The 22,692-nt window shown below is 43.4% G+C and overlaps 1 protein-coding gene across 1 annotated transcript in view; it reads right to left on the bottom strand.

The window, feature by feature from the left end:
- PNPT1 (polyribonucleotide nucleotidyltransferase 1) overlaps window positions 1-22,692 on the bottom strand; it is a 217,967-nt gene that overhangs the window by 167,190 nt on the left and 28,085 nt on the right. The window contains exons 4-7 of the mRNA XM_029593742.1: window positions 18,734-18,839; window positions 6,449-6,498; window positions 4,533-4,596; window positions 3,467-3,514 (exon numbers count right to left, since the gene is read on the bottom strand). Coding sequence (XP_029449602.1) covers window positions 3,467-3,514; window positions 4,533-4,596; window positions 6,449-6,498; window positions 18,734-18,839 — 268 coding nt within the window. The remainder of the gene's footprint in view (window positions 1-3,466; window positions 3,515-4,532; window positions 4,597-6,448; window positions 6,499-18,733; window positions 18,840-22,692) is intronic.

The raw sequence follows: 22,692 nt of genomic DNA, 5'->3' as shown, positions 1-22,692 counted from the left end.
GCAGGTATCCGACTATCAGCAAAAACTGGGCGCACAGCTAGATGCACTTGCACACACCAACAATCCTGAAAAGAGCAGCCTAATGCGCAGGAAAAGGCGCATGAAAACGCCACCACTGCCTATCACATGGCGCACAGAGAAAAGCTTAACAGCGGGGCCTAGCCTACACAGACTGCGCAACCTGCCAGGCTTCCCATGTCCCTTAACCTCCCTCGGGGGGTGGGAACAAACGTTGAAATGGCAAGCCAAGCACGGAGACCAGAGGGAAGGGGGAGGTCTTACAAACAACCCTTCTACTTTGTCTTTTTTTTTTTTTTTTTTTTTAAGTTTTACCTGAGTTCACCCCTCCTCAGCTAAGTTCAGAGACTGTCTCTAGCTTGGGGTGGGGGGGGGGGAGAGGAAGAGGGCATATATCGTCACCACTGACCGCGGCTACCTGCACCTGCTGCCTTTTAGCTGTTTTAATAGCTAAGTCCATGCCGGCTGAGAAAACCAGCTACCGGACCAAGGTAGTCATCTGAGGGACTACAAAAATCACCTCAGGAATTCTCAACTGGGGGAGGGGACCATTTGGTAACACCGCAGGAGAGTGGGGTGAATTAAATTTCCTTTTATTTCTCTAAAGCTTGAAGCAATCCCTAGTAGGGAGATGCACGTCCACCATCTGCTAGAGACTGAGAATACTGGCAGGCTGTCGTCACTGCAAGGGTATATATATATAACCCGTTTCCATCTGCTGGTAGAGGTGCATAACCCACTGGTTCTGGATTCATCTGACTAGACGCTAAGAAACTGAGAATATCATAATGTTTGTGTAAAGATCCAAGGTGTGACTACATCTTGAGTACTGTGTGCAGTTCTGAAGAAAGCCTGAAGAAAGGCTAAACACATTATGCTCTTTAGCTTGTGAAAGAGCTAAATGAGAAGATATGATTGTAATGTATAAAATCATGAGTGGGGTGCACAGGCAAATAGGAAACTGTTATTTATCTTTCAAACACTAGGACTAGGGGACATTCCATGAAGCTAGGAAGTAATTTTTCATTCAGTGCACAATCAAGCTATGGCATACAAAAAACTTGTTCAAATGTCTAGGGCCATCCATTTCCAAGTTTTTAGACTTTCCAATACCAGTTACTGACCAAAACAATTATCACCTTCAATGCACTCTCTTCCTACATTCCAGTTTACCACCTACAGCTCAGTTGGTTTCAATTATGTTTTCCTTAGATATGGATGTTATTTGGTATCTTCTGTATATTTGAAGTACTATATTTTTCCTATCCATATTTTCTGAAATTCGCCTATTTGAGGCTGTGTGACATTCAACAAAATGCTCTCTAAAAGTTTCCCTAGGGAGTTTATAGGAACCACAAGGTCTTGCTCAGCAAAGGAACACACAAATTCAGGTCTCAGCCTGAGAAAGGTGAAGAGTGAGCCAGAAAAGTTCAGGAAAAGAAACCTCTTTAAAAAAAAAAAAGTTTTCCCCACACACACAACAGTTGAAGAGCAAAGGTTTGGAACATCTAGTCTAGTGCGCCATTTTTACAATAAGATATTAACATAATGGCCTCCAAACTGTGGGTTATGTCCATTAATGGGGTCTCAATATCAGTGGAAGAGGATGACAAGAAATAGGGTTCCTCCCATCGCATTTACATCTGCACAGTCTCATGCCAGTGGCAGTCAGTGCAGAGTCTGTGAACCTGTGCCCTCACAGACCCTACACCCCTTTCTCCTCTGTGGGGGACTGTCAGGCGAGAGCCTGCACCTAGAGCGTAAGACTACTGCTGCTGCCTTCCTACTACGGATCAGTTGAGAAAGGAAAGGAGTGAATGAGGAAGGGAAGGTAGAGTAGAAGTCTGCTATTTTGTTTTGGCTGTCTTGGGCATATGAATTTTCAAATGTTAAAATGGTGGTGTTGTAGTGCTTACAAGCCTCCCATTACAGACATGAAAGCAGTTAAACACTTTTTCACATCACACTAAGTCATTTTTGTTCTCAGTTTGATTTTTTTTTCATAATCAGTTTTGTAAGTACTAATAGCATTATAAGCTTGCACTTGTCCTAGACAGAAAGACTCTATAAATTAAATAAAAGATGCTGAACTACCAGACTATAGAACATTTTTGAACAGATACAAGGACAACTGACACTCCATCTAAGATCAGAACATTTTTTGAACAGAAACAAGGCCAATTTACATTCCAGCTAATTGCAAGCCATAGATAACCTAATAATTAACATGGAAGCTGAGGGCAAATTACTATATGTCCATTCAGATGATTTGTTTATAATAAAAAAATCAATCATAGAAATTTTTGGCAAGTATGTAACTTAGCTTAGGGGTGGAGGAAACAAGTGAAGAAACCCTATAAAATTGCTATCAATAAAATCACTTGAAAGAGTTATATCGGTGATTTGCATAGCACATTGCCTCTCTTGCCAAGATATAACCTTATATTATTGTGCATCGTAAAAACAAGTCATTTCTTTTATTAATATAACAGAAAATTTGGTTCTTACCTGCTAATTTTCGTTCCTGTAGTACCACGGATCAGTCCAGACCGTGGGTTGAGCCTCCCGTCCAGCAGATGGAGAAAGACAAAAACTGAAAGGGTATCCTATATCAGGACAGAGCCTACCCTGCATCCCTTCAGTATTTGTCTGTCTCCAGCAGATGCAGGCAGCTGAACCTGCGGCTCCCTTCCCTTTTCTCAATTTCTTTCTACCTGTGAGATTGTTCCTTCTCCTGTGTTGTTGTCTATCAATATCGCCCAGCAGACAAGCAGGTCACTGGGAAAAGGGGTCCTAGGCTGTATAACAAGGGGCAAAACCCCCCTAGGATCCGCTGTCTCCCAAAGCAAGAGTTTTTAATCTTATTTCTGTAAAAAAAAAAAAAAAGTAAGGTAATACTTGCTTGATCTGATAGACAACAACATCTGTTGGACAAGAGGCTCAACCCACGGTCTGGACTGATCCGGGTACATACAGGGAATGTTGGTTTTAAGTATCTATTTTCAGAGTACCACAACAGTGTCATATTGGATACAATTTTGGGAAGCAAAGGATTTATATTACAGTAAAATCTCCATTTCCTGGCCACTCTACCATCAGAAATGGTTTAACCACGTCAGACCTTTTTTCTTGACAGCACATCCCTCTTAGATACTGTGAGGAATCAGGAACTTCGGCAGGGCAGGAAGCACATGTTCATATGCTCCCTTATGACCCCACGGCACATGCACTGCCTGTAGCTCTGCTAGAAGAGGAGTACTGAGGTAAGGGAGACTACTACTGGCAGAAACAGTGAGCACTGAGGGGCAGAGCACAAATAACCTCGGATAACTGTCATATTTGATTAACTGGCACTCCTTATTCCTCATGGATGCTGGTTAAGAGAGCTTCAACTGTTTTTCTTTCAGAAGCAAAAGCACTGAATCTTGATTTCTAAAAATGTACTTACCAATAGGTCCATTCCATGGTATATCTGATAATGCAAGAGCTGCAGAGGCTAAAAAATATAATGTATCATTTAGTTAATAACTGCTGTTATTTTCTACCATATTCAAAGTTATGTGCAATGCACATGTTACATGGAGGGAAGGACATAACTACTTTGTGAACCCGAAAAAGAAAGAAATTCCACAATGTAAACCCACAACATGCAACCACAACATCCTCCAGGATGGGAATCATAAATCGTGTTACAATGCAAGCTGTTTGATTTAGTTTGCTCCCTATAGCATTTGGTTGACCTATATAGAATTTAATCCATTTACCAAGCCAGATACAACCAGTCATTTCCATATTTTTTCTCTAAGGAAAGTGAAAGCAATAACAGTAAAAGCTTTGTGATAAAACAAGAAGGGACTTAAAACATTTTCCCTTTGTGCTTCTGCTTGACTGTTTACTAATCACAGCATCTTCTGTAGCACTTCAAGAAAGCTCCATGCTTTACAGTGTTAAAACCAAAAACAAAGAGGCACATATTCAAAAGCCATTAAGACGCACAACATAATAGTTATCTGTCTAAATGGCTTACCCGGCTATATTAACCCCTCATCCGGTTAAATTCTAACTAACCAGAATCTAGCCAGATAAGAAGGGGGCGTACCGTGGGTGGGCAAGGACGTTCCAAGGAGGAGCGGAATTAGCCACATAAGTGGCAAACTCCGATATTCGTAGCTAAATTAGCCAATTATTGATAACCAGCTAATTTTAAGATAGCTGGATATATTAAGCGATGTGACCGTGCTGATGAATATACCCTGCTAGCTAGCTGGATATGTTTATATGGCTAACTAGCCGAGCTGCACAGCAGCTGAAAATGGATCCAGACGTATCTCAACAGTACAGCAGCAAAGCAATCAGACTGGTTGGGCAAGCAAAGATTTCACACTATAAAGCACTCTAGAGAGCACTATTTTTCTGTCTCTTTAGCATTCTCCATATACATTTTCAACAGACTATATAAAAGATGTTTCCTATGTACGCTGTCATGCCATTTAGGTTTGATTGTTTTTCTTTACCTCCGTTAACTGCAAGAATATCAGGTTCATTGATTCCATCTACTGCCAAAAGGTTACAAATGATCTGGTGAAAGAAAACAGTATCACAGAAAAGCATTAGAAAGTATTAAACAGATGTTAGAAGATGTATGCGATACATACAAATTATGATACAAACTCGATATAAAAATAATTACATTTGTTAGTAAATCAGCAAGCTGGATAGTTTATATTGGATTAATCTATTTTATTATAGAGGAAAGGTTTCTTTACACAAAAAAAGGCTTTAAAACTAGTTTTGAGAAAAAAAAGACATGGACAGCTTTGTTCTGCACAACAAAGAAATGACAGCAACAGAACCTGAAGTTGAACTGGACCAAACCTTTACTTTTTTCTTCTTGAACTGGAAATAAAGGCTGAACCAAAACAGACTCACAAAAAGAAAATTTAGTGTTACGGGGTCAATATGGTACCAAGACTCCAGAACAAGCTCATAGGGAAAGTAATTTTCTAACAGCCCACAGAAATTTACTGGCCGACACCAATTTTCAAAGCGATTTTATGCACATAGGTTCATTATGAAAATTGTCCTAGCAATACTCCCTGTACAAGTTACACCTGCTAATCTGTACAGGGAGATTTTCCAAAATAATAAATAAAAATAATCAAAGTATGTACTTAAATGCTAAATCTGCCCGCGCCCCCCCCCCCCCCCCCCCCATCCCAGTCAGAATGGGAGAAAAGCCTCAGTAAATGCGGACAAGAATTTGTAAAATGAAATACTGGCACAAATAATACTCCTGGGGGAATTCTGCACAAACAAATTTAAAATTCTGCAAACTTTATATTGATCAAAATAATTTACATGACAGTCTAAGTAATTACATTTTAAATTAATACAGAAAAAAGTTATTACTTAGAGATGCAGAATTTTAAATATTTTGAGTAGAGTTTCCCTAGAAATTCACTGTAAGATTTCCCTTCCACTCGCTCTCCCTCCCTGGCCACTTTGCCCTCTCAGGCCCCAACTCCTCCACCTGCTAGTATCGCTCCCCTCCACCTTTAGGCTCAACCACTATTGCCAGTCCCAGAGTTTGACCCTGTTCTCAGTACTGCCCTTCACACAGGCTCCCTCGGTCCCTCTCTCTCTCTAGTGCACATGCACACACCCTCATACAGGCTCCCTCACTCTCTCGCACACACACATATCCCCTCATACAGTGTCCCTCTCTCTTGCATATACACCCACACAAGCTCCCTCTCTCTCACACATACATCCTCACACAGGCTACCTATGTCTCTCTCTCACACACCCCTTCACACAAGCTGTCTCACACACACAATCCCTTCATACAGGCTAGCACCCTCATATACACACGCGCTCCCAATCTCTCACACATACATACTCCTTCACAATCTCCTCATATAGGCTCCCCTCTGCTCTCTCATACCCTCCTGCTCACCCCCCTGCTCTCTCACCTTCCCCTCTCTCCTCACACACACACACACATTCACTCTCACAGAGGCCTTCATCTTCGCCGCGAACGGCGAGCATCCCGTGGCACACAGGAGCCTTCATCTTCGCATTCTCTGTTTGAGGCATGCTGAGGTCTCCTCTGCCATTTTCTGTGCAGAATTTGGCAATTCTGCCCAGGGGGGATTTCTGCACAAATTCTGTGCTCTGCAGTACAGCAGAATTCCCCCAGGACTAAAATAAAGAGCAACTGCCTGCTGAGACCTAAATGATTCGGCACAGTTCCTCTAACATTGCTGTATCTGTAGGATAAGTAGTTGTACCCTTAAAAAACGGAGAATGGTAAGAGATTAATTTAAGTCAATTTTGGTACAAAAAGTACTTTGGAAGTAGAACCTCTCTGAATTTCTATACATCTTCAAAAATTAAACAGCCTCTACAGCAAATGCTTCTCATAACCTACCTGTGTATCATAAAAGTAGCCTGCTGGGAAAAGTGGCCTAATCGAACGATCTGTAAAAGAACATTTATAGTAACAATTAAATCTATAGCTATAAACACAGCAAAGAATGCAATACCCAATTCTAATATACTATGAGGAAATAAATACTATACACTTGTTATATAAAATGTTTATATGACCATAGCTCAAACAATCCATTTTTCAACTCATAAGTGGCAAGTGGGTATTTCAGGGCTAAAAATCATGCCCCTCCTGCATCTTTACTCCCTTCTCCCCTATAGCCACAGCCATTGCTCACATTCTGCTAATATTTATTTGGATTTATATTCCACTTTGCAGTCACTTCAAAGTGGATTATATTCAGGTGAGGTAGGCGTTTCCCTGTCCCCATAGGGCAAAGGAGGGTGACGCGACTTGACCAAGGTCACAAGGAGCAGCAGTAGGATTTGAGCCCTGGATTCATTGATTCATAGCCCATTGCTCTAACCACTAGGCTACTCCTCCACTATGCTATTAACTTGCTAAATACACACATACACACACACGAACAACTGTAGGGAGCCAATCTAAAACAGTAAAAGGATCTGGAAAGTATAAACTGTTTATTCAGGCTTGGAATATTGCTAAAAAAACGAAGAGTTACATGAAGAACTGGCTCAGTATCTAAGACACAAGACTATAACTGTCATGTACTGCCTTAATGATACCCTTAACACTTACTCAAGGTTAACCCCATGGATACTAAGGGTCCTGCCAAGCCCTGCTCAGGTTAGCATGTATATGTGCCCCTACACCAAACAACTTCACATCTGCCAACTGGGTTCTCTCTTGCCAAGTTCCCCATCTACAAACTATCCCCTGGTGGTTTCTAGGAACACTGAGACCGCACAGAACCCAGGGGTTACATAGTTCTTAGAAATGCATCTGTAAACCAAATACAAAACAAAACAAAAATACTGGAATAAGTCACAGGACAGAGCTAACACACTAAAGAGTTTAACAAATAGCAAGAACAGTGACAGAAGAGATTTAATTTGCAAACAGCAACACGTCCCAGGTGCCTTAGTTGATGAGCTCAATATGCCCGATGGTGTGGAGCTATCTCCATTTCTCGGTTTGATGGGGCAATCCTGGAGGTGGTGCCGTGGGGCAAGGGCACACATGCGACTACTTCAATGCTCACTATTGTCATGTTGGAAAATGCAGTCTCAAGACTATTTGATTCGCTCCACTTGCCGGTGGGTGTGTGCTCTCAGTTCCAGTGGTGGTTGCGAGAAGCTGATCTGAGCAGGGGTGTGCCCCTGTCCTCACTGAACTGGCTCGTCCTCATGACAGTCTCGAGTCTTCAGGGGTGGGGAGCTCACTGACAGCCCAGGGATGTTGCACCGAAGAAAAGGCCCTCTGGTACATCAACTGTCTGGAAGTCTGGGTAGTCTGATTGGTGTGTCTACAATTCAGCCACAGAGTCCAGGGTCGAGCAGTCCACATGATGTCAGACAACGCAACGACAATAGTCTACGTCAACTGCCAGGGTGTAACCAAGAGCCAGCAAATGTCACAGGCGATAGACCTCCTTATGGAATGGGAGGAAATATATCTGCAGATGACTTCAGCCTCTCATATCGCAGGAAAAGATGACATCAGAACAGACTTCTAAGCACGGAGAGTCTGGATCCAGAAGAAGTGGTGTTCTTGGCCAAAGCCTTTCAACTGATAGATCGCTGGGGCCTCCCATCCATCGAACTGCTGGCTGCGTCTCAATGTGAAGGTTCTCCAATTCTTCAGTCACAGAAGAGATCCCCGGATCCACGGGGATAGACATGCTCATTCAGACCTAGCTGGAAGAAGAGTTGCTATACGCCTTCCCTCAGTGGCCCTTGCTGAGCAGGGTCATTCGCAGAATCGAGCACCACAGGGGATTAGTCCTACTCGTAGCTCCAGATTGTCCCAGGTGTCTATGCTATGTGGACATGCAGAGACTCCTGGTGGAGACCCCCTGTGCCTCCCACCGCACAGGGATCTGCTACAGCAGGGACTGGTCTTTCACGAGGATCCAATTCGGTCTTACAGTCTGGCCCTTTAGAGGGCTCGCCCGATGAAGCGAGGATATTCTGCGGCGGTAATTGCCACGCTGCACCGCACTCTGAAGTTCTCTACATCGCTAGTGTATGTGCGGGTCTGGAGAGTATTTGAGGCCTGGTGTGAGGAACGCAATGTCCCCCTCTAGTAATCAAAATCACACTTATTCTGGAATTTTTGCAGGACGGCATGAATGAAGTTTTGGCCCTTAACTCCTTGAAGGTGCAGGTAGCTGCTCTCTCCTGTTTCACGGCCAAAGTGAACAAAGCCCCCCTGTTGGCTCATCTGGATGTGGCCCCTTTTTCTGAAAGAGGTTAAGCACCTTCGGCCACCCCTACAGTGGCCGGTTTCCTTGTGAAATCTTAATCTAGTATTGGAATTTTTGGCAGGGCCAGAACACCATCACAACCAAAACCTGATGCAGTCAAAAAAATTCACCTCATGATCATTAACCCAGGAATTAGATAATTCCTACATAAAGGTCATGATTAGGCCAACTATCTTCAGAGTGTGCAACAATGTCCTCATTGCTAGTTTTCTGAACTTGTCAGACAGAGCCCTTGATAACTGTGGCTTCCCTGGGTGGGTTCTGGACTGGTCTGGCAGGACTAAAAGAAATATCACCTTCCTCATCATTCATGGCAGATGAGACCAGATAAGTGGGATGTACTCAAGCTTCACTCAGACCAGATCAGCTCCACCTCAGCCTGCATACCCACACTGAGGTGCTTACAGCATGGATGCAATGGAGAGAAGTGTGTTCCCCCTTATGATCCGAAAAGCAAAGTTCTAATTCTGCCTACAAAGAGGTCTGCACACTCATCAAGTGGACTTGACAGGCTGAAGTGCTCATCTCATTGATTCCCCCTGAAAACAATGTCTTAGAATCCACACACCAAAGACCAATCCCAGAAAAAAAAAATCCTGAGTTCGCCATTCCTACATCACCCAACTTTCTCACTATAAGTGAGAAAAGCCTGATTCTGACAGAAGTAAAACACTACTCTTAGAAGAGGGAAATTATTAGACAGAATAGAGTTGTGTCCTAGTGAAGAATCGGACCTTTTTATTTATTTTATTTATTTAACAGTTTTTTATACCGACCTTCATAGTAAATTACCATATCGGATCGGTTTACAATTTAACAAAGGGAAAAACTAGAGTAACAAATTCACGTAAACGAAAGATAACAGTAAGTAGGAATAAGTCAAAGTTACAATCAACAGGGGGAGAGAACTTGGAAGCTTGCAATCAGCTGGAAAGAAGAAAGGCCGGTAAAAGGAATTTTACCATAGAGTGTACAAGTTAAAAACTTAAGGACGGTGCTTTAACCTGAATGTCTCAGAGTCCATTTATTTTTTCTTTTGAGAAGCAGAGTGCCAGACCGGGTAGGAATGAAGGCCAACTAGTGATTGTCTGGTGGTTCAGGGAAGGCTTGTTGAAAGAGCCTTTGGAGGTGGTCCCTGTGCGGGGGGAGACAAAGGGGACTCTCCACGAGAAGCCTCCGCATGTCTGCATACCACGGGCATCTGGGCCAATCCGGGGCCACCAGAAGGACTAATGCTCTGTGGTGTTCGGTCTTGCGGATGATCTTGCCCAGCAGAGGCCACGGGGGGAAGACGTACAGTAAGTCCTCCTCTGGCCAGGTCTGGACAAGGGCATTGATCCCTTGGGCGCGCTGATCTCATCTGTAACTAAAGAATCGGGGGACTTTCGTATTGTGAGATGTATCCAGTGGGTCAATGGATGGGAGGCCCCAGCAATCTACTAGGAGCTGGAAGGCTCTGGTCGACCATGCCCATTCCCCTGGATCCAGACTCTCCCTGCTAAGAAAGTCTGCTCTGACGTTGTCTTTTCCTACGATGTGGGAGGCAGAGATCCCTTTTAGATTTAACTCCACCCATTCCATAGGGGTCTATCTCCAGAGACACTTGGTGGCTTTTGGCTCCTCCCTGGCGGTCGATCTAGGCTACAGTCATTGTATCGTCCAACAACACATGGATTGCCTGTCCCCGGAGTCTGTGGCTGAACTGCAGACATGCTAATCTGACCGCTCGTGCTTCCAGGCTGTTTATGTTTTAGCGCACCTCTTCCTCGGTCCATCGCACCTGGGTTGTCAATTCCTGACAGTGAGCTCCCCACCCTCGGATAAGGTTGTGGCTGACCCGTCCTCCGACTGGGAGGGGCCGGACTTGGAAAAGTTCTGAGAGTCCAGCCCTCCCTGGGCTTCCTCACAGTGCTGACACAGGAAGGATTCCAGGTCAGACTGTGCAGCCCTAATATGACAGGCAGCAAAAAGGGAGTGTCGCTTGTGCTTCTTTGCTGCCAGGGCCATAGTACTCTGTAGCTTGTGTGTTCAGCCGGATAGTGCCTCAAGTGCATACAAACCCACCTCGGCGCACGCAAGTCTAAGCGGCTGGTTGTGCGCTAATGTATGTGTGTGGTTATGTGCTAATGTGCATGTTATGCACACAAAGGGCTGGCCTGCACCGCGCATAGCAACGGACAAAGGGGAAAAATGGCACCAGCTCGGCCCGCTAGTTGGAGTGTCCACCGAGTCTGAAGTGGGGCCTAGCCCATCGGGGGGGGCCTTGCAACCCACTCGGAAACCCCCTTTCCTTGCCCTAATGGGATCAGGAATGACGTCGGTATGGCGCACAGAGCAAGGAGACCAGAGGAAAGACTTACTGAAGCCCTTCCACATCTCTGAATAGGAGGAGTTCTTCTCTACTTACCTGGGCTCAGTGCTTACCGGCTGAGTACAGAGACAGTCTCCGGCTGCGGGGGAGAGGGCTAAGGCTGTCACCACCGCGCTCAGCTTCCTGCACCTGCTGCCTTTCAGCTGCTTCAGCAGCAAAGTCCACGCCGGGAACCGGCTGCCGGACCAAGGCACACCTCAGAGATCTTGGAAATCACCTCAGGAATTCTCAACTGGGGGAGGGCCCCATAGGTATCACCGCAGGAGAGCGGGGCTCGATCTTTCTCCCAATTTAGAGGTAAATTTAAAATTTCTTCTTCAAACTAGTGCTGCAATCCCGCTAAACACCCCTGCTGGTGTGGGGATAGCACGTCCACATCTGCTAGGAGAAGGAGAGATACTGAATGGCTGAGGTAACTGCAGGGGTATCCCTAGGGTGATGTCAGCTTTGAAACATGACTCAGTCTCCATCTGCTAGCAAGTGAGCACATAACCCATTGGTCCTGAGTCCATCTGGCTAAACGCTAGGAAAAAAATTCAATTAAATCCATTTCATATTTTGATGTTGTATGTTGAATGATACTCACCACGTTAAACATTTTATTTTACTTACTATCTTTACCTACTAGCCACCATAAGAGTTATTGCAGCACACAACGTTTTTGATTTTCCAATTCGAGTAGACCTTGTGCAGTGGCAGTCTTGCATTCCTGACTCCCTGGAAGAAATTCTCATCACAAGAGTAATGAAAGCTTCTATGACTGTATCCTGTCTGGTACTGTTTCTCTCATTGTTTCTGCTTTTTGAGAGAGATTAGCAAATTAAGCCTTCATCCCAGTCTCCTCTGGTGAAACGATAAAATTCAAGGAGTGGATCCAAAGGGAAATAGTGTCTTCTCCATAAATGGACCTTGCAGAGGCTCCAAACTTAGGTCTGCCACATGGTCTTTTTTCACAGCACCGAAGGCTAACACTAAGGGGTAGATTTTCAGACCGCGCAAATAGGCGTACTTTTGCTGGCGCATCAGGCGCAAGCAAAAGTACACGGGATTTTAGTAGATCCGCGTGTATCCGCTAAAATCCTGGATCGGCGCGCGCGCGCAAGGCTATCGATTCTGTATAGCCGGCGCGCGCCGAGCCGCGCAGCCTACCCCCGTTCCCTCCGAGGCCGCTCCGAAATCGGAGCGGCCTCTGAGGGAACTTTCTTTTGCCCTCCCCTCACCTTCCCCTACCTAACCCACCCGCCCGGCCCTGTCTAAACCCCCCCCTTACCTTTGTCGGGGGATTTATGCCTCCTGGAGATGTAAATCCCTGCGCGCCAGCAGGCCGCTAGCGCGCCGGGACGCGACCTGGGGGCGGGTCCGGAGGGCGCGGCCACGCCCCGGACCGCCTCGGGCCGTAACCACGACCCCGGAACGCCCCGAAAACGCCGCGCAGTTCGGGCCCGCCCCCCGACACGCCCCCCTCAGAAAACCCCGGGACTTACGCGAGTCCCGGGGCTCTGCGCGCGCCGGTAGGCCTATGTAAAATAGGCTCACCGGCGCGCAGGGCCCTGCTCGCCTAAATCCGCCCGGATTTGGGCGGATTTAGGCGAGCAGGGCTCTTAAAATCCGCCCCTAAGTATCTGCACTATGTACCCTGGTTCTTTCAACAGCCAAGGTTGTAAAAAAATTCTCTGACCTGGGGAAGAGTGAAGGAGCACCCCTACTTGCACTTTCACAACTTGGTCTAGGGAACACACAGACAACTGGATACGGGTCAGGGTTCTAAATCTAAATCCCAGGGCTCTTGCTTTCCTTTTTCAGCCAAAGAACTTGCTCATCTTGTAGCTTCTCTGGGCTGATCTGAAATCCACTCATGCTGGTGCCTAACATGATTAATAATAGAGCAAAAGTGGGACTCAAGCGAATCCGCTCAAAACATTTGTCCATATAATGAGGGTGGTGGTCATGTGAGCTGTTGGTTGAATACTGCAGGGAAACTCTGTCGCAGAACAAATCTGGCTCACTTACCAATGTACCTAAGGGCTACTAGATTCCCTCAGTTTGTTCGCATCAGCTAATGGCTTTATAATGGCTGCTGCCACCCAGGTTGCTTCCCTCAAGCTAGAGGCTAGGATTTCTGGCGCACTAGATGGTTGGCTCTGAACCTTGCCCTAGACTTGGACCTGTTGTTTCTCCACTAGGACTCCTGTGGCTTCATTTGCCACAGATCAGAACGCCCTTCTTAACCTATAAAGCTTATGCCTACAATGCAAAATAGCCATGAGGCTGAATATCCATTCCCTGCAGGAGATAACTAAGAAAAGCCACCTGCTCAAGACTCCTCCTAAACTCCCAAGAAAGAGAAAGTAGCTTGCAGAATTGAACTCCTGGATATTAGCCTAGAGAAGTGTGAATTTAGTGAGACATGTGGGTCTGCATCCCTTAAAATCCAAGGTCATAAGAACACTATCTTTTTTGGATACAAGACGGATTCTCTATATGCCAGAGACTGGGAAGGATTAATTGCTGTTCAGGATAATCAGACAGTCTAGGGGGCCAAAACACTACTGCTCAGCTTCTCTTTTTTTTCCCCTCTAAAACTCTTAAAGAGGCAGGAGCAGCCCAGTCAACAAGAAACCCATGGGCAGAAAAACCCTTACAGATACTTTCCTGCTGCTGGTCAGGTATCTGGGAAGAAGCCTTCAGGGACACAGAGGGAGCCAGGACCCCTGGCTGTCAGCTCCTTGGAACCGCTGCAGGTGAAGCTGTCCAGGGATTTCCAAACTCCTGCTTGCTCGGCTCAACCTAAGGGATGGCCCATGAAGGAACCTAACACCTCAGGGAGAGAGTCTTCTCTAATCTCTCTCTAATTCTTTTTTTTTTCAACTCTAGGCTGCAGGATTGCATCTCTACCATCTGCTGGAGACAGAGAAATACTGAGGGACTGCAGTTGGCACTCTAGGTTAAGTAGCAGTGCCTCCATCTGCTGGTAGGGATGCAAAACCCACTTGTCTGGACTGATCTGGGGTACGAACAGGAACACAGCTGTAAACACTGTGGCCCCAGCTTGAGTAAACTTGGACCAGGATAGTAGAAAGACTAGGAGGCTCTCCATGAAGTTAGCATGGGGCACATTTAAAACTAATCGGAGAAAGTTCTTTTTCACTCAATGCACAATTAAACTCTGGAATTTGTTGCCAGAGGATGTGGTTAGTGCAGTTAGTATAGCTGTGTTTAAAAAAGGATTGGATAAGTTCTTGGAGGAGAAGTCCATTACCTGCTATTAAGTTCACTTAGAGAATAGCCACTGCCATTAGCAATGGTAACATGGAATAGACTTAGTTTTTGGGTACTTGCCAGGTTCTTATGGCCTGGATTGGCCACTGTTGGAAACAGGATGCTGGGCTTGATGGACCCTTGGTCTGACCCAGTATGGCATTTTCTTATGTTCTTATGTTTTTAGGCTACATGGGGGATCCAACCGAAGGAGCTCTTAGCATCCCTTACCTCTGCTGTGCAAGACTCATCAACTGTGAATCCATCTAGGAGCTGCAAGTTGAAGACCTCACCCATCAACACACTACCACCTGTTGGGAAGGTCACCATGGCTGCCTCCAAGAGATGCTGAACCCAGTGCAAGAGGACTAGAGTCACAAAGCCATTGAACATAGCTGCCTTGTAAGAGACTAAAGAAAAAAGATCATTTAAGCAAAGTCTCAATCTTTCTATCATGGAAGACCATGAATGTTGTACGTCCATCCACCAATTGTGATCTTAAAAGATGAAGACAACACACCTAGGTAATCTAACATCAAAATCCTTCTCTTCCCTCGGAAGGAAATGTTGATCTTCCTCGTCTTGACCATCTTAAGGCTGGAACCATTTGACATATACTGAGGAGACCCTATCTCCAACAGTCAGAAGTACTGAAAGTTCTTGGAGTGGAGGGAATAAGGGAACCCCTACACATTACTGTTTCTCATTATTCATTCAAAATCTGCAGAAGGTCATGTCCCAGAATTAAGTTCACCAGTTTCTCTCTCCTGAAGAGCCTGAGGCATTATCCTCTTCTGAAGATGCAGTCTCCCCCTGTCTGCTGGATCTGGTATCTCTTCCTCCATTTGTCCAACCAGTTCTCTAGCAGAGTTGCCTAGTATTCTAAATGTTGCCAAAGATAACCTAGTTCTTTTGTGCAGGGACAAATCAGAAGGATTTGAGAAGAAATCCAAAAGGTGTTGCCAAAGCGGGAGTTCATTTTTAAATTAGTTCAATTAGCTCTTACTGAGAATTATTTTATTTTTCAAGATAATTTTTACAAACAGGTTCAAGGAACAGCAATGAGGGGCCATCATGGCCCCTAGCATAGCAAATTTATATGTTGCAACATTTGAGAATACGTTTTTATATGGAGCACCAGAATTTGCCAATGTTTCCCACTGGTACCGTTACATTGATGATGTTTTTTTCCTTTGGAATTCAGATGAATCAACTTTAAAAGTTGTTTTTACAGTGGTTGAATTCTTTAGATGGTCATTTACAATTCACCATTCATTATGACCTTCAACAAATCAAATTTCTGGATATTCTCATCTGCAAAGAAGATTCACATCTTATTTCTAATCTCTACGTTAAACCCTGTGCAAGGAACACTTATCTGCACTTCTCCAGTTTTCATCCTTTTCATTTACGGAAAAATGTGCCCATTAGCCAATTTCTTCGGTTACGACGTTTATGCACCCATAAAACAGATTTCATTGTACAATCACAGATCATGATACAGAAATTTTCACAGCAAGGCTATCCATTGAAATATATAAAGCAAGCGTACAAATGGGCTTACAATGCGGAACGAGAATGGTTGTTGCTCAATAATCAAGAACCTGAGGAAACCCCTTTAACATGCGTGCTACCTTTTTCTATTTTTTCACTGCAGATTTCACAATTGATTTTGCATCATTGGCCTATTTTAAAAATGCATTCCATTTTCAAAAATTTTCCTATAATCGCCTATAATTGAGGAAGAAATCTGAAAAACATTTTAATTCATTCTTACTTGCCGAGTCCTTTGAATATTTCAAATATTGATATTATGGGACACTGGACCTGCGATATATGTTCATTCTGCAGTCAAGCTCTTATAGGGCCTGACTGGACTGACCCTCGTGGCAACATTCATTCCACTTTCCATCACACTGATTGCACCTCGACCAATGTGATTTACATACTACAATGCCCATGCCCATTGATATACGTGGGTAGAACTAAACGTTCCATCAGGACCAGACTCACTGAACATCGCAGTTGTTTAGTTACATCTAAACTTCAAGCTCCAATTGTGTCTCACTGTGTACATCATCATCATTCATTCCATGATATCAAATGGCGGGTAGTAGAATTGGTTCATAAAAATCCTAGAGGAGGTAACACCAAAGCTGCTCTCAATTACAGAGAACAATATTGGATTTTTAAATTGAACTCTGTCCATCCCAATGGATTAAACCTTGCAGTGGAATGGTATACACTGATTTGACGATATCCACGTCATTAATTAGCCACGATCTTTGACGTCATTCTTACATATATTAAGACACATTTCCGGTGCCCACATAGGAAATAAAAGCGGAAATGCCATTGTTGAATTCTTGAATCCCAAAGGACTACAAATACATAAGTGCAAGCCTTGGCATTTCAACATTGATGTGTTGCCCCACAGGTAATTTATGGATTGTTGTGACTCTTTATATCGATATTGAGATAACACTGGTTTTATCTCTTAGACGCTGAACTCTAGCCCTTGATAAAGGACGGCAAGTGTTCGAAACATGAACCCATGTCGGGCGTGTTGACAACTCACGGCTTCAGCGATTTCACAAGCTAAGTTATATGAACTGCATGAAGTACATACATTGCAAATGAAAATACTTAAAAAATTTTTTGACCCACCACTTGGGACTTTGACCGATGATTAAGAATAAGGCCAATCATCTAGCAATGATGCTTATAAGCTGAAGCTTATTATGACTGGTCAATATTCACCATAAGCATCTATTCTATACATTTACAGTACTTGTGGTATTTTGGTTTTGCCAGATCTGCATTCCACCTTAGTACTAATATTCACTAATATTGGGTTTCACATGAGTTATTGTTGATTAATTTTTTAAAATGTAACAGGCTACAGCTATCTACAGCCTCACAAGCCTAATTTAGCCTTAAAAGATCCTCTGGGAAGTTTCATTTGTGTAGATGGGAAGAGAACCATTGCTGCAGGTTGTTTCTCCCTCTCTCAGCCATCAGAGAGGGCAGGAGGGAGGAGGACTAACAAACAATCAAAGTCATCTGCTGAAACAGTAACTCAGTAGAGAACTGGACCTGCACAGGCTCTGCTATACATGACAGAAAATATGTAGTTGCCATGGCACTTCTCTGTTCGACTATCTGAATGGAAAAGAGGTAAAGAGCCTGGCATGCTTGATTTATTTATTTTTGGCATGAAGCAGCAATAAGATACAGATCTAACCAAAACAGGAATATCAACCGGTCCCACATGCACTACAGGACTGCCTTCCACAATAGGGACCAGGGTTCGATCTTGGGAACCCACCCATTTTTGCTCTTGGCAGGGTGCTCACCTGTCACGAATCACAACTGCCCAACTGGTGCTTGCCTACCCACATGTCAGGCAGAATGCACCATATGATACACTGGGTCACCGTGACTTACCTGCAGCATGGTGCCTCCCTCTTTTTACTGCTTTGCCGAAAGCAAGCAGTGGTAGGAAGAGTGATCAACTCAGATCCCCTGACAGAATCCAAATCTAGCACAGTACCCCAGGAGCCTAGGCATTAGTCCACAGAAACAGGCTGTTGCAAACCTTTTTTTAAAATAAAAGACTTTACTGTCTCCCAGAATAGAGGGAGAGAGTGCTATCAGTAACTCCTGCTGCCAGACTCACCAAAGGAACAAAGTCACCCAGACCACCCAGTGAAGGAACTCAGACCTCAAGAGGAGAAGGATGAATCAGTTCCACCAGGATCATCACTCAAAGCACCCTCAACACTCAGCCTATGCTCCTCTAAAAAGCTGGTCCTATAAACCTTCTGGGAGCAGCCTACTCATAGCTGCAGCACCATCCACAAGTCTGTATCATCTGCTGGAGAGACAGGAATGCTGAAGGAGACACCAGCCTCTTATGGGGGAGTGAAGTCAGCTTTGATCTTTTTTTCCCCTCTGTCTCCATCTGTTGGCAGGGAGGACATAACCCACTTATTTGGATTGTCTCACATGGACGATGAGAAAATTTCTCTTCTCCAGTTGGCAAGCCTCAAATATATTTTTGAGCCTTGCTCAGGATAATACTGTATTCAGTAAAATAGAGTGTTTGCTTGGTCCATGAGTAATCTCATGATATTCTTGCCTGTATAGCTATTTCTAATATGAATCAAAGCAAAATAAGTGTACTATCAGTCAGCCATACTTTTGAAATCTTGCACAGTATACACTTGGTAAACAATTTTTTCCATACCTATTATTCTGCTTGTCAAAATTTCATTATCAGTAGAACCAAGTTCTCTTTTGAGATAGTTTGTTGGAATCCTTCCTGCTGCAGCAGCTTTTTGGCGATAATCAACCTAAAAGCACAAGTAATGGTTTAATAACTGCTAATTATCAACATCCAATTAAAGGCCTGATTTGCTAAGCTTCCCCCCACAGACTTAGAATGGGAAAAAAATCCTTAGTAAATCAGGCCCTAAATTTGATAAGATTGCAAACCACCAACAATGCAGGAAATACATCTCACACACATGTTCTCTTGGTCTTTTCTGTCCAGTTATGACTGAATTATTTTGGTCATGACTCGGTCAATGCCTGGTGTCTCACCTCTATACCCTCATCTTCCCAGACTTCTCCTTTGCTACTAGCACTATAAATCATATTGACCTACTTATTTTTTTATTTTATTTAAGCGTTTTTTTATACCGAGGTATAGCTAGCAGCCTTCACCCCGGTCTACAAGTACAACAACCTATTATATTTAACAGAGAACTGAGAGAAACAGAGGAAACAAACTAACTTATTACAAGCAACTTCAAACGTTTATAACAGGGTATATCTGTGATCAAACCATTTAATTTCTAGCTTAAGATGTTCTGTGTCATAGCCTTAGTAGTGCCATTGCATATCCGATAAAGGTTATGCATGGGATGTTGTGTGATATTAATCAATACCATCTTTGAATGTTTGACGGAATATCCATGTTTTGAGCTCTTTTTTAAATGACTTAATGTTGCTTTGTGAGCTCAAGTACTCTGGTAGTGAGTTCCATAATTTCAGACCAGCGATGGATATGGCTCTGTTCCTTGTGGTGGATAGCTTGGCTAATGGGAGTGATGGTATTTCTAGCTGTAATTTACTTGCTGTTCTAGTCGTACGTTGCAATCTGTGTATATGTATGACATTGTCAAGGGCCGTGTTATCTGTTTTGTAAATTTGTGTAGAATTGTTAGTATTTTGAACTCAATTCTTTTTTCGACTGGAAGCCAGTGTAGACTGTTGAGCACGGGTGTGATGTGGTATTTCTTTTTGTCAGCTATGACTCTCGCTGCAGCATTCTGTAGTAGTTGAAGTGGTTTTAAGGTCACTTTAAGTAGACCTATCAAGAGTGAATTGCAGTAGTCAAGGCTGGTGAAGATGAGAGATTGTAAGACGGTTCTGAAATCTTGGTGGTGAAGCATCGTTTTAGGTGTTTAAGTATTTGGAGTTTGTGGAAACCTTCTTCTGTTTTTGTTGTGATGTGCTTTTTGTAGGTTAGTTCACTGTCAATCCAAATACCGAGGTCTTTTACGTTGTCTTTAAGTTATATGTGGATGTTGTCTATTTGGAAGGATGGGGTGGTTTTGGATCCTGAGGTTTTTTTTTCGATAAGGATGCATTCAGTTTTGCTCATGTTTAGACATAATTTTAGGTGGTTTAGCATATTTTTGATCGACTCCAGGTGAGAGGCAGCTAGTATTATTGCATCTTCGGTGGTGGATGTAATTGGAATGAGGAGTTGTATGTCGTCAGCATACATGTAGTAAGATACGCCTAGGCTTGATAGGAGTTGGCATAGAGGAAGTAGATAAATATTAAAGAGTGTGGCCAAAAGAGCGGACCCTTGTGGTACTCCTGTTTCAAGGGGGATGGCTTCTGATGCGTTGTTGTTGATGGTGACTTTGAAGTATCTGTCTTTTAGATAAGAAGTGAACTAGTCAAGAGTTTTGCCTGAGAGCCCTATGTTTGCTAGACTAGATATTAGCTTTTTGTGGTCAACTGTGTCAAATGCTGCAGAAAGGTCGAGAAGGTTTAGTATGTGACCTATTTTGTTATCAAAGCCTCTTAGTATATTGTTGGATAGGTTGAGCAGTAGAGTTTCCGTGCTGAGGTTTTGCCTAAAGCCTTGGGTGGGATGTAGTATTTTGTAGTTCTCGAGGTGTTCATTGAGTTGTTTCAGACCTGCTCTCTCTGTCAGTTTTGCAAGTAGGGGTAGATTTGATATTGGACGGTAGTTGTTCAGGTTGTTTGGGTTCAGGTTCTCTCTTTTTAGTATTGGTCTGATTGTTGCAATTTTTAACTTTACTGGTAGCTCACCTTCTTTGAGAGATTTATTGATAATTGCTACTACTGTTGAGGCTATGGAATGAGCAATTTCCTTTAGCTCTTGCGTGGGGATTGTGTCTAGGTCATGGCGAGCTGGGTTTATTTTTCTTAGCATTTTTTCTGTTTCCGTGGAGGAGATTGGTTCGAAGTTAGACCATGGTGTTGTATTTGAAGTGGATATTTGGTTTTCTTCAATCGAGTAGTTGTTGAGGGCATCCGTTATTTTGTTCTTGAAGAACGTCGCTAAGTCTTGGCTTAAATTTTTGGATTCGGTTGTGTTGGAGTTGATGTTTTCAGAAATGAGGTTGTTTACTATGTTGTAAAGGGATTTGGAGTTACTGGAGGAGTTTTTGATTTTTTGGCAGTAGTAGTCACGTTTAGTATTCAGAATCATTTTTTTTTTTTTTTTTTTTTTATAAGCGGCTAGTTGCATGCCATATCTCTGCAGCGTCATGGGACACTTGTCTTTTTGCCATTCTTTTTCACATTTCCTAAGGCTGGATTTCACGTTTCTTAGTTGAGAGTTGAACCATGGGTTCTGTTGTTCCCTATGATTTTTTAGCTAAGTTTCTCAGGGTTTATAGTATTTGCGGTGTCTTCTGTAATTTGGAACCAGGAATTGATAGCGTTGTTTATATTTGAGAGGTCCAGATTTGCTAGTTGTTTTCCAAGTTCTTGTTGGAGAAGGTTGGTTGGTATTTGAAGGCACGTTGTGATTCATTTGTTTTCGTTGAGTTGTTCTTTATGTTTGCTTTTGTCTTGCATTGTAAGAGGTAGTGTTCAGACCAGGGGACTGGTCTGTATGTAATAGATGTGTCTGAGAAATAGTTATTGGTGAAAATCAGGTCCAGTGTATGCCCCGTTTTGTGTGTGGGGTTGTTCACTTGTAGGTTGCAATTTAGACTTGATAGCATGTCTAGTAGGGTTTGGCAATTTTGTGATCTGGGATTTGTATCTGTGTGAAGATTGAAATCGCCAAGGATGATAGTAGGTTTTTTCAAACTGTTTGTTATTAGGAATTCCAGTAGCGGAGAGCTAGCGTTATCTAGAAGCTTGGGCGGGCAGTATACTAGGCATATTTGTAAGTTTTGTGAGTCAAAGAGAGATATTTCAAGTTGTTTTGGGAGATTGTGTGGGATCACTTTCACTGAGAAATGTTTTTTTTTTAATAATAAGGAGCATTCCACCTCCTCTTCGGTACTTGCAAGGGATTGAAAAAGTGTCATATGCACTGTTGTCTATTTGGTTCGTTAAGACTTGATCGGTATTTTTGAACGTTTCTGTTATAGCTATGAAATCGGGGGTTTTTTCTTGTAGTATATCAGATATTAACATGTATTTTTTGGTTAAGGATTGAGCATTTATGAGAAGGAAGGTGAGACACAGTATGTTTTTGATATTTTTCACTAGTGGTATGTTTATTAGGTATCTGTGTCTTATCTGATGAGGCGTGTTGGTAGATGTCGCCATCTTTGGTATGTCTGATTAATTTCATTGATGTTTTTATGTTTAGCTGGTGTGAGCTAGTTGAGAGAAGGAAGAGTGTTGGGGGATGTTGTTAGAGAACTGGGAGCTGTACAAGATCGATTTTAGAGCTTGGTTAGATTAGGATGATTGCAGAAGGTTGAAATTTGATGAGATCTGGATGAGAGCTGGAGTATGCTTGATGAGATCGGATGCGTGCTGGATGGTGTTTGATGTGATTGCTGAAGGATGGAGTTTGATGAGGTGGGATGAGATCCGGATGCGTGCTGGAGTCTGCTTGATGAGATCTGATGCGTGTTGGATGGAGTTTGATGAGATCAGGATGAGTGTTGGAGGGTGCGTGATGAAATCAGGATGAGT

Source organism: Rhinatrema bivittatum, chromosome 3 (genome assembly GCF_901001135.1).
Source record: "Rhinatrema bivittatum chromosome 3, aRhiBiv1.1, whole genome shotgun sequence".
Taxonomy (NCBI): Eukaryota; Metazoa; Chordata; class Amphibia; order Gymnophiona; family Rhinatrematidae; genus Rhinatrema; species Rhinatrema bivittatum.
This window is presented reverse-complemented; position numbering and strand designations above follow the sequence as displayed.